General features: G+C 39.5%; 1 protein-coding gene across 1 annotated transcript in view; it reads left to right on the forward strand.

Annotated features, from left to right (window-relative positions):
- Positions 1–19,194, forward strand: part of LOC117212793 (neural cell adhesion molecule 1) — a 299,315-nt gene that overhangs the window by 219,606 nt on the left and 60,515 nt on the right. Inside the window, exon 3 of the mRNA XM_033457831.1 lies at positions 1,884–2,092. Coding sequence (XP_033313722.1) covers positions 1,884–2,092 — 209 coding nt within the window. The remainder of the gene's footprint in view (positions 1–1,883; positions 2,093–19,194) is intronic.

The raw sequence follows: 19,194 nt of genomic DNA on the forward strand, positions 1-19,194 counted from the left end.
GGTCAACCGGAGTTTCTCCTTCAATGATTCGCCTATGTGACTTCATTGATTATGTTTCAAAGTTAAAGCTTTCGCTCGTTTAACAGCATAACATATAAGCGACATGAAAACGATATATACGTGTTTGCATTTTGAACTTTCTTATACAATTAAACTGATGTTACGACCGTTCGCGGAGAGACGCGGTCGCGAGGAAAACGCGTCAGCGAGAGGCGTAAATTCTCGCTACGATTCGGTTAATCGACGCCGCGAAGTAGTCGTTCCCCTGTTTCGGTTAAGATAACAGAGGTGGTTGAATGAATATGACACAGTACAGTAAGTTATATGTCACCGTTCATTCTAACAACTTATAACGAAGACAGTTACGCTGGTGCGTATGTACGAGATGAGTGAGTGACTGATCTACGGGTGTGTATACCCGGTCGAAGGATGTTGACCGTTCGAAGGATGTAAAATCAGTACTGTCCGGAGACGATGCTGTGGCGAAGGACAGCTAAGGATGGATGTGTCTAGCGCACGGGGCCATCGGATTTGTTGGTAACGATTTTAGTTAAGAGAGTGAGGGAAATAGGCTTCGTCGTTAATTGGTTAAACGAAGGGTCTTAACCGCCCTCGAGAGAAAGTGGTTCGTGGGAGGAAAGTTGCATCATACGTGAGAAAAACTAACTTTCCCTTGTCAAGCTGTAGTAGACAATAGTCTTTAGAAATTCTTCGGAAACAGACGTTTATTTGGTTTGAAGGACCTCTACTAGGAAATTCCTGAGATTTATGGAAGGTACTTGAGACTATTGAGGGTACGCAGTGAGTATCCGACGACATCTGGTTGCCATCTTGCCCGCGGTGTGTGGCCTGGGCTAGGTAGAGTGTTACGCGACGTAACAACTGATATTGTTATATTTAACGAGTTACAAGTTAGAATTAATCAATTCCCTTGCATAGAACTAGTACATTTCATAAATAAAATTTACATTATGCTCGAAATATCTATATGCGCCACAGTTTTTCTCAATAGTTCTTATTTTGTCAGCCATTAATTTTCTTTATTAAAATTTTTTACCTCTATCGAAAAGATAATAAATACATCGCAGTCATCGCAGTTAAATTCTATGTTCTGAATAGTACTAGAAAATTCATTATACGTGTTTAGAAACGAATGAGGGGCGCTCGCGTTATAGTTCATATTCATAAGTCCGTTTTTTATCGCGACTCAGTCTGTAGTCGTGCGCTGCTTTTCAAATACGTCCACCTTTTGTACGAAGGAGCTCGTCGTACTAACGCCAAAACTAATGGGAATCTTAAAACGCGCACGTCTGACGTTTACATTTAAAACTGTCTGATTCATTCGCGCTACCTCATGGTAGTTTAATTTATTCAGCGTGATACTCCGGGCATACGTCTATCCGCTTGTGACGTTAATTAAAATAATTATGATAAAACTTCGGCACCGTTTTCTACACTCGTCTTAAGTGCTCTGCAAACTCTTCATGCGAAATCTGGTATCTTGTATCTCGCTTGAATAAACGGATCATTGTTGGAGGACCACTACCATTGTTAGATTACGTTCCTACTATATTATCACAAAGACGTAACGTCGTATCTAGTATCTTAATTTTGCACGAATAAATGATGTATAAATTTGAGGATTGATTCAAAGGATATGCGTGTAGACCGATATGTATAATACACGTGAAATACAGTTACGTGTGCGGTAAAAATGTGCTTATGAAGTCTTTAAAAACGTAGAGCGATTTGATTGCTGAAGACTTCAATATGAGTCGTCGTATGGGAACAGCCGTTTCTTTTTTTTTATAATAATTAATAAGTCACTGTTACTGTTTTCTCATTCAACCGTTTTTCTTTTAAATTGTCGTATGTTCATTTAGTGTCGATGCGAGGGATCGGGATTTTGGTATTGCCGAACGATGGTCGGACGACACTGTGTTTTCGAATCGAGCATATTTCATGCCGGACAAGAAACCGGCCGAACTCGGCGTGGACCACATAAGGGAAGAGGACGCTGGCATCTACAGGTGTCGCGTCGATTTCCAGATCGGCCAGACACGAAACTCCAAAGTCAATTTAACGGTGATAGGTAAGTACTTTCCACCCTTTCGCTTTATATTTTTTATCCTTGATGTTCGCCGTTAGGCTAAATTTATATCTGATGAGACAGATATCACTTTTGAGGATTAGAATTTCGTGGTGCAGTCAGAATTTCGTAGGATTATTCAAAGTCTAACAATGTATCAGAGTATAGTAGAACGAAGTTTATACGAACTTGTTGGGAAACATATAATTTATATAATTGTAGTTGATGTAATGAGGGTCCATTGATTCCTCTCACTACCTATTTTCGTCCATGTAATAGGACTTCACATTCGAATGAGTAGATTCATTCAACAGTTCGTTTAACCAAACCGTAACTAAAATTTCATGTAACTAAAATAAAAGAAGTTCATAAAAACGCGATTCTATTATATTGAAAACGCAGCTGTTGGAGATACGTAGAATAAAAAGTGGAAATACTATAGCGCCGTTAACAAGCACAAGACTCGTACAGCAAAACTAGATATGCGCTAATGAACGAAGCACACTAGTCGCCAATCATTCGCACTCACTCATTCGATACGTTCCATTCTCGTTCTGAATGGTCCTTTAAATTATAGAGAGAATTTAGACAACACTATCGTTCAACATTCGGGCTCCATACTCGGTCACAAAATCTATTTTTAATGACAGTATCGCTGTGCGTATGGAATGAAAAAAAAAGTCGATCGAAAGAGAAATACTCGTAAGTAAATAATAGAAATTAATTCGACAAACCGCGATACTGTTTCTGTAGAGAGATTTTCTTTTCATTCCATTAGAAAAATTGCAAAAAAGAGAGAAAAGGGGAAACAAGAGTGGCTAAAACACGGTCGATACGCAGCATCTGTTTATTCACGGGGACGTCATGTTGCGTGAATACCTGTAGCACGTGGAACGCGATCGAATATTCGCCAGCACATATTGTTGTCGAATGGCAAACAGAATTTCCTGTCGGTAGACAATAAAGAGATCTATCAGCTATCGTTCGAAATCGTGCTTCACGTTTGAAAATCCACGAACAATCGACACCCTACCGGATAAAGAACGTCTGTAGCGATGATACTGGCTTCGATAGAATATCGCTATTCTGTGTTTCCATAAATCCACGATGCCATTTTTCCCACTTGGCGTTCGTGAAACTCAAGATACGCGTAGTCTCGAGTTTCAGCGAGTTTTCTGCGCTTACAACCCTATCGTTCAGCTAAGTGTCAGGAAAGAAATAAACGAATGACGGTGGACGCTTTTGGCCACTAACCGAGCGTCTCCGTTAAGCGCACGCAACAACACAAAAAGAGATATATATTAAGATAAAACTATGCCAGCTGTCGTGGGACAATGGCGTGCCGCACCATGTAGTGGCATTCTCCGAGAGTTGCACGCGTTTTATCTGGCCGGCGCATCGCCGCGCTTCGAGCTTTTAACGTTCCTCGCTGTCGTAACGATCTATGCACCAGAAATTCAACAGGATCTTAGAGAATCACGTGACTTTTTGAAGCACGTGCTATTATTATGACGGTGGGAATGTAGTCCTTCGATGTTAAAATCGATCAAGAGATCAGAGTGATACACGATGAAAATTATTGACGATTTAGGAATCAGCTTAACAAGAATTTTAGTCAATTTATACGTTGTCACATGATCCAGCAATGATAGACATTTGGAAGGATATTTGTTAGATAATTTGATAATCAAAAACAAATCATTTACGAGAAATATATCTGAGTGTGTAAAATTCGTCTGCAAAAGAATTAGCTTTCCAGGAACTTCAGTTGAAATTTCGAAACTAAGAAAAACTAGAATCGATCAGATGAATTCTCGATAGTCTAACCAAACACAGCCCTATTCCACTTGTTCAAAACTACTGCCCATAGTTACTGGAAACGATTAAAATATATCCTTCTTTCTTCTTTAAATCCTTAATATTTCATGTACACACAAAATATATGTTTGACCCAGTGATCAGATACGAGTTCACTTTGCTGGTCGGATCAAACGCTACGTCGTTCTACTTATCTAGATTCACTGCCGACAATTAGTCAAACCTACTATCAATTTTCTTTTTTAAATATCCAATATTCTATGTACACACGAAATGTATATGTTTGACCTGATACTATTCGATTCTATTAAACTAACCAAACATGCTCTTATTCTACTTATCCAGATCTATCGCTGACAGTTTCGCGAAACCGACTATCTTCCCTTTTTTCTTTCGAATCAGCGGTCTATGTACAATGTGTACACGCGATATACATGTCTGATCAGACACAATCTGATTCTACTAGTCAGACCAATTACCGGCGATGCAGCGAAACCGAACAAAGATTATCTCTCGCTATTCAAACCTCCCATTTTCCTCGTGCATATTGCACGGAACAATTCCACTAAAAACGATATTATTTTACTTGTGGCCTGGTTTGGGTATATTAACGACCATCCGTTTCCATCGAGGCGCATGATGTCCACGAGGATTGAAATCGGCCGATTAATGCTCGCGATACGCCGAACAAAGGAACGATAATATTTATCTGCTACCCGGGTAGGCCGATTCGGTCAGAATTTTACGAACGAACGGCGGTAAAAAAAAGACCGCGGGACGCGTTTAAATAAAACGCGATATCGCATAACGTTTTATTGCGCGAATGAAATCGTTAAAGTCGTAAATATCATAGTAGAAACGCGTGACTTGCCTTTTTCGCTCGTGAGCACAAGCACGATTCTTTATTCTCGTGATTTCATTAATCATTGGCGATCATTAGCACGAATATTTATAGAACGAAATAATCGGACACGTATCTATTTAGAAATTAAACATTTGTATTCTCGATACTTGTTGCATATCCATACATTGAAGTTCGCATAGAGGCAACCGCTCTAAATGATCGAACGTGGTGAGTGTTTATAAACCGCGATCCTCCGAATTCGACAACGCGGTTAGGTTATGCTCCAAGTTATTATTTCTCATGGCTACGAATATCGAGGATGTGAAATGTAATCTACGATTCCACAACCGTTATAAATTGGTTTGATCCTTTATTCAACCTCTTTGACCCGACAAAATGGCGATAAATGTATTTGTTTCTTGAATGAAAAATATGCGAGGCAAACGCGATAGATAAGGATATTCGCAGTGGAATTATGTCTCAAATAAAATTGAAACTTTTCAGTTAGAAATAACTATAATTCGACGATAAATGTTTACGCAAATCCATATTTCTTCAGACCCTGACGAAGAAATGATTACTTGAACGAAACACATAATAATGGACAAGAGAAAGTTCGTTTTGCTGTACTTTAAAAAGAACTTTGAAAAATAATAGAAAATGAAATTATGTTTGACAAGAACCACGAATAAATATATACCCTGAAATAAATGACTATTACCCACACGATAAAAAATATATAATACAAAAGTTGCCAATACTCATGGATCACACATACAACATTCTTTACAAATTTAAATTCTTCATAAATGGATCCGCGGTTTAATCGTACATTCTCCGTCGCAAAAATAGAGGATGATTGCACTATTGAATCTGAACTCTGAATCGCCAGAGTGTAAAAAAATCTAGAAAATAGATCGTGCCATGAAACCTCCGTTAAAACACGTAGAAATATATTGAGAAGGTAGAATGGTTCGGACAGCTTCGAAGTATCGATCACTGGTCCGGCTAGTGATCTTTGGCACGGATATGAAGTCTCGTCGACTTTAACGAGGAACTTCTCCGTTGATTTCGATTTTCTTTCTCCAACCGGGGAAGAGATGCACGTCGACACGAATATGGTTTCCGGAGATCTTCGTTTCCAAGAGACGCGTCACATCGTCTGACTACCATCAGAGCACTCGTTCTCCGATTTTTGCTTTGACTTTCATTTCCTGAGTCGCAGCCGGATACGAAGGAATCGAAGTCGGTGCAGAAACACGAACAGACCGATATACAGTCTGTATGCGATGTAATTTACGTTCCTTTGGCACGTTTCTCTGGTTACGGGTGCTCAAGCACACGATACTGTTACGAATCGTTAGTTGCGTAAGTCGCTTTGAAGCCGTGCCGATTTCGATGTTGTTACCGTTAAAGACTTAGCGAATACAGGACTGAGATTACGTAATTGGCTATCGACAAACGGAGGAACGTTAAACTCAATGGTTTGGTCGAGGATAGTTACTCATTACGACGAACAGTCAGAGTAAGATGTGTACAGAAACTTGCGCTGATTAATCGGGTTACGTAAAGTAGAGCTGTTTGAAAAGTTAAACGTTTGCAAGAACAATATTAATTTTACTTATATACAGAATTTACGGTGGCTACAAAAAGTATTTACGTATATCCTTCGTTCCCAATGAAGCGCTTCTTTTTATGTGTATCTCGTTTGAATAATATCCAATTTTTGTAAGATTAATTAATTAATGTAAAATATCATTTATTTTAACAGAGGCGAGACGACATTTAAAAAGAGTGAAATTCTTAAATAAACAAGCTATTATGTCCAAAAAATGGACAATCGAAACGACTCGTTACTTGTCCTCGTCAGCTATCAAACTAGTTTATTGGTTCATGGAAAAAGAGAAACACAGGTGCAGTAACCAATATATTAAGAAAAGAGCTAGGAAGTAATGGAGTTTCCTTTACAGCATAATAAACCTCATACATGACATGATATAAATCATTACAGGAAGACGTAAACCAGTCCCGGAACAAATCGACGTTATTCCCAAGCGTCTCACATTGTCTCGAGACATCCTTCCTACTTTATGTCTAGGGATACGTGTGTCCCTGCAACTAGCCTATGGTAGCACAGCCCGAGAGAATTCTTCGTACAATTGGGGAACGAAAGGGTTGTCCCTAAGAGTTTCACGGTCGTTGCAAACTCAGCTTGGTTATCTATGTCTATTGCTCGGCTCGTTTCCGGCTGAACGTCACCGCTCTATTCCACTTGACGTTTCTACACGCCGACGTGTCATTACCGAACGAACAAGAGGAAATGACAACGTCCGGAGAAACCGCGACGCGTTCCACGGTCACACTGGTAATAAAAGCGCCCGGCTGAGGTGAACATGAATAAAAAGGTATGAAAAGGAGCGGCTGTTAAAGGGAAATGGCCGAGGAAAACCACTATCAAGTGGAACGTACGGGAGAGAGGGAAAAGAAAAACAGCTGCAATGGACAAATAGGTCAAGAAAAGAATCAGAAGGAAGACTGTATGGAGGACCAATGAAAAATGAGTAGACGGTAGAAGGCAGGAGGATGGGGAAGATGTCGGAGAGCAGAGAACAAATAGGGCAAAACAATTGCCAAGAAAGAAGAACGAGGGGTTGGCGGAGAGAAGGTTGAGCGAGACAGAACGAAGAGGAGGCGCGGGAGTGGGCGTGTTATAATGAAACGCCGTGGCGTGGTGAGGAGAAAAAAAAATCCAATTAACAATCCCGTTCAAGAGTTATGGAGATGCTGCCCCGCCGAGAAATGTTAGAACATTCGTTGCACGTTACCGTTTTCCCCTTACTCCCTGTGTCCCGTGGAATTTTTCCCGCGGGATAATTAGCTTCTCCCCTACCAGCCATTTCGCACGATCATCCCATCTGACCTGACCCACCTCTTCGGTGCACCCTCTTACTCACCGAGAGTGTTGCTAGTCACTGGTGTTGGTAAACCGTTTCCAGATGAACGCCAATTAACGTACATTCCTCCTTTTCTCACTGCAAAGGAAATTACAAGGCTCGTATCGGTCTCCCTCGTCTTTCTTCCGCTATTTGCCGAACGGACCTCCGCGTCACGAGCAACTCGCCGTTTCCACTGCACGTATGCCGGACACCGGATGCCGCAATACCGCTGTGTTTCCGTTCTGAGCTCCGGAATTTTTCGGAAAGACGCTCTTCGACCAGCGCAAGGGTCAACGAGGCATGGTTCGTGCAATTTCCTTCCTTCGAACGTTCCTTCGAGCGGGAACATCCAGTCATGGGAGTAACTGACGATAATTAAATTAAGAATTGAAAATTCCAATAATGGCGTTGACAGGCGGGTTTCGGGTGTATAAATATTCGTGTTTGACAAGAATATAAAAAGGTAAAAAGCAAGAGATACGGTTGTCTGGATGATATACGTAGCGAACGAGGTTTCGGTTTTTCTACAAGCAGGTAGGTAGGGCTGGATTTCTCGTGGGACCACAAAATTTTTCATTGAGTCTGCGCGAACTATAAAATTTACCTTGCAGCTGGCGATACGTGTTACGTTTTACGCAAACAAGTTGAAACATTCTCGGAGTTGAAAACTGGATAATTTGATCGTGTGACACACCAAAGAATCCTTCGAACCTCGATTGCAGAATTCAACGAACAGTATAGGATATTGCTATTCTCTTAAAATGAAAAACTAAAGGCATTTCTACAAACATAGAGAATCTTTTGAACTTCAAATTAAAATCTTATGTAGAAGTTTCCACTAATAACTAGAATACTAGATATACTAAATATTATTACCACTTAAAATACTAAATATGGAACAACAGAATAATTGAAACGCAATGGCTGCCAAAGTTTCGTCCGTGAGACGAATATTCGCATAGTGGCCGGAGCGTTGGTAGTTGTAAATTAATTACGCGATGATGCTAAATTAATTTTCACAAGATTCCGATCGTTGTTTCTGACCTTTGTCACGGGTTTAAACCCAGAGAAAGAGGTCTCCTTTGTGCGCCTTTGGGAATACAAGTTGCTCGAACACACTTCTCCAAGACTCCTTCTGTGTGTGCGGCAGCTTGCTGTTCTGTGTAGTGCCGCATAGCTCGCCGTCTCTTTGTGATACGACGTTTGTTCAAGTTCAAACGGTGCTAGACGAAAGCGAACACGTCTGTGCTCGCTTGGTCTCTTGAAACTGTAGTTAGACAGAGTGCAAACCAAGCGTCTACGTCGGAAGAACATACAAGAAGGCGATGGCTTTCGCGTTCGCGTCGAGTGTATACGCGCGAGAGATTTAAATCGTCGCGATTCCTTCGACTCTTTGGGTTGACTTTGGTCCGATCGTTTGTACGACGAGAACAAAGATGCTGGGAACAGTGTACAAGGGAGAAGACAGAGGAGGAGTGCAGACTTGGGTCGCATTCCGGTCCGATACACCAGGCTGTGTATCAAACGAAGAGGAAGAAGGTAGAGGAGGAAAGAACCGTCAGCGGCAAAGAAGCTTTTTATGAACGCAGCCGACAATTTTTAAACGAGAGAGAGGAAGTACATAAGGTGCTTCGGTAAGATCCGGCTTCACGGAGCATGAATTTTTATTAAACTTTAAACTTTCATAGTTTCTACCTATGCATATGGGGTAGACAAGACGCAAAGGAATGGGGAGATACTGGAAACCGTTTAAACGTACCAATGAATGACGCGGAATGAAGGAACGACACGGAATTAACGTTAGACATACCGCTTTTCCTCGCCAAGTTTCTCTTGGAACTTTATCCCTCTGTTTGATAATATATGGTTGACAGTCGTGCGTCGTTGATAAACGTTTATACGTTCACAGGAAATTTAACGCTATACGGATCTCTGATTATCGGAGAATTGTTAAAAGTCTGCTGCTTTGATTACAATTGACTTTTATTCAAGTAGAAACATATCTATATGACTATTGTCTTCGTTGTATCACTACAATTATAATCATTTATGTAGGTGCAGGATTCTATTTACAACATTGCGTATTACAGGTTAATGGTCCTAGTATTAAGAGCTCAGAAAACGTAGAAGAGTGTAAAATGTACTGGTTATAACACGCAGTAGGTAAAACAAATTTCTATGAAAATCCCATTTTTTACTTACGTTCTATAATCATATGAATGTGCGTAAATATTCCTAGTCTACTTACTCTACTATGACCAATCTGTAACTTTTCATCTCATTAACCTGTCGGCAAATACGAACTAACAGTTTGCGCAAATACGAACTCCACTTACTCTTGCGTTTTAAAATTCTGCTTCGCGAGAATAGAAACGATTCGCGGAACCCACAGGTTCAGAGAAATATGAGCGAATCCGAACACGTGCTCTCATCATGAAGTATCAAAATTGTATTCAGCGGCGTGGCTCCATCGAGGTTGGCAAAAAGATCCCCAGGTTCTTTTATCAAAGAAAACGCTGTGCCGAGCCTTCTCTATCGAGCATGGATTATTTCCTTGCGAACAGAAGAGGGAGAGAAGGGTCGTCCAGGAAATACGAATGCGTTTCACGAATTTTTCATCGGTCACGCGAACCGAATACCGACGACCGTTCACGCTGTGATTTCTACTGGGAATTTCCACGGGCCAACGGATATCATTCTGATAGTCATTTCGTCGTCGATGTAACCACGATCGAACCACGCAGCTCGAAAACTCGCGATCTCTCCTGGTCGATCGAAGCAGAGGAAACCTGTACAAACTCGACTATCGAGATGTAAAACCATATATCGTACTAATAATTAGGAAAAACACAGCTACGGCTACTTGTCAGTTACTTTTCGTTGTATCGAAATAGTTTTCAATAGAAATTTATTACAAAATACATTAGTATTATTATAAAATAATAGAAAAGGCTAGAGCGAACGAATCCAAAAGAAATAGTAACGAAAATTACTTTTGAGTGTATCGTCACTGGAAATATGATGTACGTCGCTCGAAAATATTTTATTGTTCATCCGAATGTTACGTTTGAACCTCAAGATCCTATTTTTATGTTATTTCTTTTATATTCATTACGAAGGCATTTAAACAAAATATAATTTCTTTTATACAATTTGCTTCATAAACTAAAAAATTATACACAATCTTAGGTACACGGTTTTGTACGGATTTTCCATACTCTTAGAAAAGATTAGTCCTGCAAATTCATAGACTCGCAGTGTATTCGGCGTTACACGTGAAACGGAGGGCGGCGCTTCCGTTGCAGGGTAACTCGACGCGATCTGTTTCCACCGACGAGTCCGCAATAAAGCTCGACGTCGCGAGAAAACGTAAAAGTCGAGGCTCACAGAACCGAAGAAATGTCAGCGAAGGAGGAACGAAGAAGAAGGAGAAGAAGAAAAGAAAGAAGGAAAAAATCGTTGCCACTGCACGAGCACGAACGTTCTTTAAAGACGATCGGATCTTTCTTTAATAGATTTCCGAGTTCCCGCGGTGAATTAAAGTTATTTCTTCCAAGTTCCTACGCCAGTCGAGAACAAAAAAGGCGGACGCGACGTGCCGCCTGGGAATTCTATAAAACCAAAGCTACCCGTGGAAGTTAAAACTTCGCTACAAGACGTCATTTGTCGCTTCGAATTGTCACTTCCGTTCGATAGCGACGAAAGAAACTCTCACCAAGAGAAAAGATAAAAATAGCTGAAGATCCTTAACCGAGCTTTTTGCTCGTTATTGCCATCCCGATATCTCCTGCCTGAAATTCTTTGCTCGGCATATCGATGCTGTAACTTGGACGAAATATTTTGAATTTTCTTGTAATTCTAGAAAAATTTCATTGCTTCTAGTGCAATCAGAAAGGTTCTATTCTTGATCTTCTAAAGCCGACCTATATCGACGTACTCGCTTTTCTCGGAGAGCTGACCAAGAAGAGAAAGGAAAATAGATTACCAACAAGGAAGATCGAAGAAAAACAGACGAGAAACGAGTGGAACAAATTGTAAGAAGATTGTATCGCCAAACGAGATTATACGGAAAGAAAAAGGTACACAAATCGATCTCTATCTCTGGCAAACTGTCTTCATTATAATACGTCAATTCTACGATTGAAATCTAATAAATTGATTCGCCTGTGCGAGACAGAGAACCGCCCGTTATCCATCTCGTCTCGCAATACAGTGAGACGGAAAAAAGGACGAAGAGAAAGAGTTTCGCCTTACGTCAAAGTTGCTGACTTGGCGAGCGGATGGCCAGCCTTTTGGGCGTTTCTTTGCCTTTAGAAACTCGCTAGAATTCAATATCGCTTTGGCTAGCCGGGACTTTCGACGCGAGCATAGGTACACACCGCGGTTAACGATACCGTCGACCGAGAAAGTAGAACAAGAACGGGGTCAAAGGAAGAGGAAGAGGGACGAAAGAGAGAAAGAAGTATCGTCCCTTTGAGGGAAAGTCGGTCGTTCGCTTTGAATACGATAAAAGATGAAACGTATTTAGATCGACGCTGCTTAAGTCATTAAGGATCGAGCAAGGAAATAATGCGCTAGAGCTGCGTAAACATCATTAGTAAACACAAAAAATAACGGTATATCGTAACACTGTAATTTAAGTGGAAAGGGAAATGGTAACAGGAGAAATATCGAGCAAATTCTTGAAATTCCTTTCTATAGTCGCAGTGTGAAGAGATTCGATAGGATCTAATAATCTAAATTTATCATAAAGAAAGTATAAACGGAACGTTGTATCAACGCAACATTGATCCGCAATCTGTTAAATCTATGTGAGGAAACAGTATTTAAGTTTCGCGGGATTTCCCACGATCAGAGCTAGCTCGTGGCTTTTCAATGGCGAATTATCCGCGACACAAACGAGAATGGAAAAATTCGAAAGGAAAATAGTGAGAAGAGTTGTTCAGAGACGCGCGTTTATACACAGAGAGTCACCATTTATCTTTTCGAATGGAATCTGTCCCTGTTAGGAGGAAACGAAAACACTGGCTGGCTCGGTTTTTCGGAACCCGGTGACTCGCTGCATTTACTCGTGAAATTGGACGGAATCTACCGAGGTATTATTACCAACCGTACGATAAGTTAAAAACGATCCATCACGAACGCGACCTATATCTATCTAACGTAAGAATTTCAGACGTATAATGGTATAATGGAATTTGTTAAGCAGACACACTCAGGATATATGCAGTGGCATGCGTTAGTAATTTCGCTATGGAACAGAAAACAGTCGACGATCTATTTGAAATCATAGAGATATAAAGATAGAGTAAGCGGGCCATATATTGCCGTGTAAGTGGATGCGATATGAGAATAGAAAGCGAGCGTTGCATGGAGGCCTCTTTCGTCTTTGTCAAATCAAATATGCATATTGACGCCGCTTGTTAATCAATCTTACATTTATATATTTACCGTATGAAACTGCATGAGTTATTAGACAAGAAGACACGGTGCCTTTATGCAGCGTACACTTTCTATTTTTATCTCTTCTCTTTCTCTTTCCATCTCACTTTTTAACTCGCTCACGCACTCTATCTTTATATCTCTGTGTTTAAAATTGACTTCTAGAATTGGTGTGTTTACGTTACGCCGAATAAATTAGTCTGATAATTGACAATGACAAAGCCTAAACAATAACGATAACTTAAGTTATGTACGATACCAGTGAGATTATTAACCGAACAAGTGTCCTTACAATAGCACACGTACAAACACAAGAAAAACTCTGTGTATTAGCACTGAGAGTGAAAAGCAATTGAACGTTTGAAGATGCGGACGAGTTGAAAGTGTTCTATCGACGTTGCTCTGCCGTGGTCAGCCGAAAAACAAAAGCTTCTTTCCGTTCGCTCGAACAATTCGACGAGGAAGAGAAAGTTTATCCCCTGGAACTTTCGAGATAAATATTCCTAGGTATATTTAGCAGTTTTATCGTATTTTATTAAAATCGCCGTACTAATAATATTATTAGTAAAACTTGACAAGTCACAAGTCGCAAATATTTGGTATCTATAAATTCTCTTGCATCGTAGCAACAAAACCAATGATAAAACAAATGAAATTTTGGGAGTAAATTTTCCAAACAACAAATTATCTGATTATCCTAATCGAAGTAAAGTTGTAAAATTATGAGAAACTTGCAACTCGCATCTTGTCAGATCGCTGATATTACTAATTGGTAAATTATCGTGCAGGAGATCTCAAATCTTGAAATAATCCACAAAGGTTTCTCTTTCTCCGTGGTTCCACTCAAACCTCATAGTTCGATCGAATGGAAAGGTCCTGCGCGTCATCGTTGTCGAGAAATATCCCCAGGCGTAGAAGAACGAACGAACCGGCCAGTGAGAAACAAAAATAGCCCGCTTTTACCAGCGACTTGAAATACCCAACGGGATTTCCTATCGAACTGTTGATTTCCAACGAAAATGTAAATTTCCTGCAATATTAACCGCACCGGACCGAACCGTAATTCGTTGAATTCCGTCAGTCGGAAGCCCCGACCAGTTCCATATTTCTATCGGGAATACTTCGAACATTGTAACATCCATCGTACGATATACGCGACGTTGTTTTCGTTACCTCGGTTCTTCGTCTCGTCGAAGCTCGAACATCGAGTTAGAAACAACAAAACATTGTGTAAATCCATTGAAACGATCCACCAGTCACTATCGAGGAGATCCGCGTTATTGGACGTTCTAAATAAACCCTAGCAATTGACCGGAAACGAAAGAGACCGGTCGAACGTGCCCGATCTTCACGGCGAACTTGATTACTCGTACTCAGCTGGCGTTGTTCAATCAGCAGCCAAGATGCTACACTCTTCCCCCGTTTCCTCTTTTCGCTAGTTGAATTTTATCTTGTGGAGGTAAATTGATGATCCATCCTAAGCGAGAATGTTGCAGAGTAACAGGTACACGTACCTACTTTGGGCAAGATAGTCAAAAGTAAGCGAATTTTGCAAGCTGTCGAGGGCGAAAAATTAAAAAGTTTTATAGTATCGTTCGACATGTGCTGTGAAATGAGAGACGATAATAGTCGTTTATAATTTCTTATAGTTTCTCTTCCATTGTTAAGATAAAGGAATTTTTATTCCTTACGACGATGAATTTTGTTATTATTTCCAATAACGTTAGATAACCAAGAGGGTTTTAGCGTTACTTTTATGATAGAAACGAATGATACAGAAATATACAAGAACATAATTTTGGTAAAGCAAATTATATTTTTCTAAGTATTTCTACGTCGTTCTTTTCCATTCATAAAGAAATCGAGAAAACTTCTTTGCGATTAATTATTTAATAGCTAAGAGTTCCTTGTCACGCAATAAAAATTCAATCCTAACTTAGTCATTTAAATGCTATTGTTATAAACGTCTTAGATTGCGTTCAAAGGAACATTCGAGTCTCGAGTGTACCGCGCTCGAATCGTCGGGCGGAATTAAAGGAGATTAGAATCCCCATAGGAGTCTGTTTTTCGAGAGAACAGTAACGCTTAAGATGTCCAAACGAGCTGTTCCCATTTCCCTAATCTCATTAATAAACACCAGTGAGATTCGAACAGAGAATGAACACACGAGCTCTCTTAGATCGCAATAAAAATTAGCCAGAACATTAAAGAGAAAGCGAAATAACGGCAATAAAGCGGATTAAACGATTTAAAGTGACTTCTTCTCCGCTTCTGGTCACGACAATTACTCGAACAAATACGGTTCTATCTTGTTCCCTGTAAATCTGCAGCTTTCGTTGTTAATCTGACAGCATCCTGAAAGAGTTTCTTCAGTCACATTTAACGACCAGCTTGCCTTCGCTTTGTCGGTATCTTGATAAATGCGGCGTAGATTCTTGGAAAAAGTACCTCAAAGTCCGACGATTCTTGCTTTCGTGGCTCTTTGACGATCCTGGCGAAACGTGCATAAAAACGTTGCCTCTATCTTTCTCTTCCAAAAGCGCGACGAGTTTTTAAAGATGATTTCTTTTGGGAATACGCATGAAATCTTCTTTTGTAAAATTACTACTTAGTTACCATTTAAAATATCGTTTGTAAAATTGTTACGACTTCAAACACCGAGTCGCCTTTGTACCGTATCAGAAACGCAGGTGCTTTTAGTCAACCTGATTTAAAGCAGCTTTTGACTGAAAGTATACTTTGTATGCGATAGCTGAAGGTATATTCACTTTTGTGCGGGGTTTTAATTCAGATTAAAGTTCGATCGAATTTCATTGAATTAGTCGTTGGATGTTTGGCGCAATTAACGAAGCTAGAGTTATTGGATAGAAGCTGCTCCATACGTATCATAATCCGCGCGATAAAACATCCAACTCGGTTCCATTCGAAAGTTTCTTCGGTGAAATTCACCCCCAGCCGTCGAAGTTCTCGGCCTTAAAGCTGAATTGTTCTCCCGAAAGGTAATTGATCTGGATTTCCTGCTTCCCCGCAGAACTTTTAATAGTATTTTACCGAAAGAAATACACGCTCGGAGACCATCTTTTATGAGTGATGCAACTGGATCTTGCACGAATATTTTGTCGATCAACTGCTGAATCTTCGTCTGCACGAAATAAATATACGAAAGTTATCAGTTAGCAATATTTTTTTCCAGCATTCTATATTGTTAGGTCTTACCACTTCCCGTTCCTTTTGTTCGATAAACTTTTTTAACTTTTCCAATTTTCATGCTTTTTTCGTGCCTCCTTTACCCGTCCGTTCTCTTTTTAGCTTTCCCCAATTTTTACCTTGGTTATTTTATTGTTTTTCTCTCGTCGCTTTTATCTGTCAGCTTTTTCTAGCTTTTCTCCACTTCTATTCTGGTTCTGTGCTACGCTTTCTGTTCACTCGACGAGCTTTTTTTAAATTTTTCTGAATTTTACTTCAATCCTTTTTAACCTATTTTGCTATTTTTTAACTTTCCCTAATTTTTATGCTTTATCCGCCTTTTTTCTTTCTTTTTTCTAACCGTCAACTTCTCTTGGTATTTCTCGATTGTTTAGAATTCTCTTCTAAACACATTTTTCGTACTTTTTACATATCCAACTTTTCTACCCATTTCTTTATAACCCTCTTTTCCGACTCTATTTTTAGTGGTCGTCAGTCCTTTTTAAAATCTTACCCATTTTTTACATACCTTTCTCCATCGCATACATACATTCTTTTTCAGTACAGTTTTTACCTACAAATATTTTTAATTTGTTTTTCAGGCTGTCTCGTCCCTCTTTGGAAATAATACCTGATTTTCTCTCTTTTTTACAGAGATTCAAGGAAATTTAATTACAAGAATTTTTGACAATTTAAGCGTAACATACAGTCGAGAAGAACATCTTGATTCCTTTCTTCTATGAAAAGCTAGCCTATTAAAGCACTCCAAGGTTTAAGATCAATATCGACAAGGTCCAATTTCTAATTATTATTTATTAAGAATGCTACTAAATTTTTATTTCGCGGCGGTCGTCTTTGGGGACAAGAAATTAATTGGAATTTTAGGAAAAATCTGAAGGAAAATTTCCTAACGATCTGCGATCCAAACCATTTTGCTTATTATTTATATTTCTCCCTCGCCGTCTCGTGTTTTTACTCAAGATATTTTCAATCTCTTAAGCACCTCTACTAAATTAGTTTCATCGCGAATAACACTTGCCAGGATAAAGCGTTCTCTTGTAAATTGACTTTTTAAAAGTCAATTCATTAACTTTTATTCCTACGTCTACTTCTTTTCCCATTTCATCATATTTACTAAACACAGTTACTAAACGTAATCTTTTCCTACTGAAATAAATTTGAGATACAATTTTCAATTATTAAAGGTTCATCTTCCAAAGACAAAAGGACTGCCTTATAAATATCTTGCAAATGGCAACAATCCTAAAATATAAGTACTAAATACAAGTATCAGATGGAATTCTTCTTATTACTACTGAAACAAATGTACAGAATTTTTAATTATTTAATTCCCACCTCCTTAACGAAATATGTCAGGAAACATTTTGCCGACAACAACTGCTGTTTCCATACGTAACGCCATGCATCCCATTATGGAAACCAAACTGAACACCTACTTTGCAACCTTTCCCTCGAGTAAACAGCAGCCGAACGAAATTCAGAGAGAAAGCAGCATTTTAACCAAACATCAACGACCGTGCGTGTGTGTCCGCGCATTTTAACCATCTGTTCTGTACCGGTGGCAATTGAGTCAACTCAAAGACACGAATGAACGAACGAACGCAATCAAGTTTTTGCATGCAGCGAGGTTGTTCGCGCGACGTTATTTGCCGAACAATCGTGTCGTCGCAAAATGTGGAACGTGTACAAGATGGATGCAGTTAATTACGTCGGTTTTAGCGCGGGACAATTTGTTCCGCGGAAGCGGAATGCAATAACTGAAACGTTTCCGGCCGTCTTATCGTGGCCGGGGCTGGAATTTTGACCGTCAGGCCGTCCGAGTTCTTGCGTGCTCCGCGAAACGTTACCAGTCGTAATTATAAGACGTACTCCTTCGTCGTGCCATATTGCCACGCGTGAAATCCGCTTAAAGAATGAAGACAGAAATGACAAAAACGAAGAAAGAAAACTGGAAGAGCACGGAAAGAAGCTGTTTATTCAGCCGCGCGTTTATTCAACTCTTTGTTCCGCGCGTAGCATGCGAACAATGGCCCGTGTCAACGTTCCATCATGTAAACAGGGAAATAATGACGTTCACATGGAAGGAAAGAATGGAGGATATAGAGAAGAGAAATGAGTGGAGTCGTCGTAAGTAATAGCAATACATAATTAATAACAACACATAATTAAACAGTCGTCGTCGTCGTTGTCGTCGTTTACGATATAGTTGAAGAAATTCGAAAAGGTACTCCGGTTTGTTATTGTTCGTTGTATGAAGAATCTCTTTAATCGCTGCTTAATGCTAGGATTGGCAAGTTTATGAATATCTCGTTTCAAGATTATTGGGAAAACGTTAGTGTGTTTGTGAAACTTGATACTGAATTGTATCGGAAGATGGCTGATTTATATTTCGACTGTTAATAGGAAGTGAATATGTCACACAGTAATTCCTAGATATAAGGTAGCTGGTGAAAATAAGCCAGAGAAACAGAATCCTCTGTAATCCACAAAAAGAACAATAAAGATACTAACCATCTACTGAATTCTTTTGCAATTAAGAGATAAGGGACGAGTTTTAGGAAACTTACTATATAAAGACAAAATGTACAATGGTATTGTAAATTGATTACTTTTTACAGGCTTGTTCTCGGATTATTTTATTGTAAATCCATAATTATAATTACAGCAGAATTTATAGAAATTTTTCAATAGATGCAACAAGTATATCTTTTAATGTTCTAGTGTGTTACTAGCCTAATTCTAGCGTTTATATTTAATAATCGTAAAAAGGAACGACAAATTAAAAAATCAGCAACTAAAAATCAACAAGATAAATATCAGGCCGATGCTTGAGTAAGGTAATCGCAACGTTACCAAGC

This window comes from Bombus bifarius, unplaced genomic scaffold (assembly GCF_011952205.1).
Source record: "Bombus bifarius isolate JDL3187 unplaced genomic scaffold, Bbif_JDL3187 scf7180000008379, whole genome shotgun sequence".
NCBI lineage: Eukaryota > Metazoa > Arthropoda > Insecta > Hymenoptera > Apidae > Bombus > Bombus bifarius.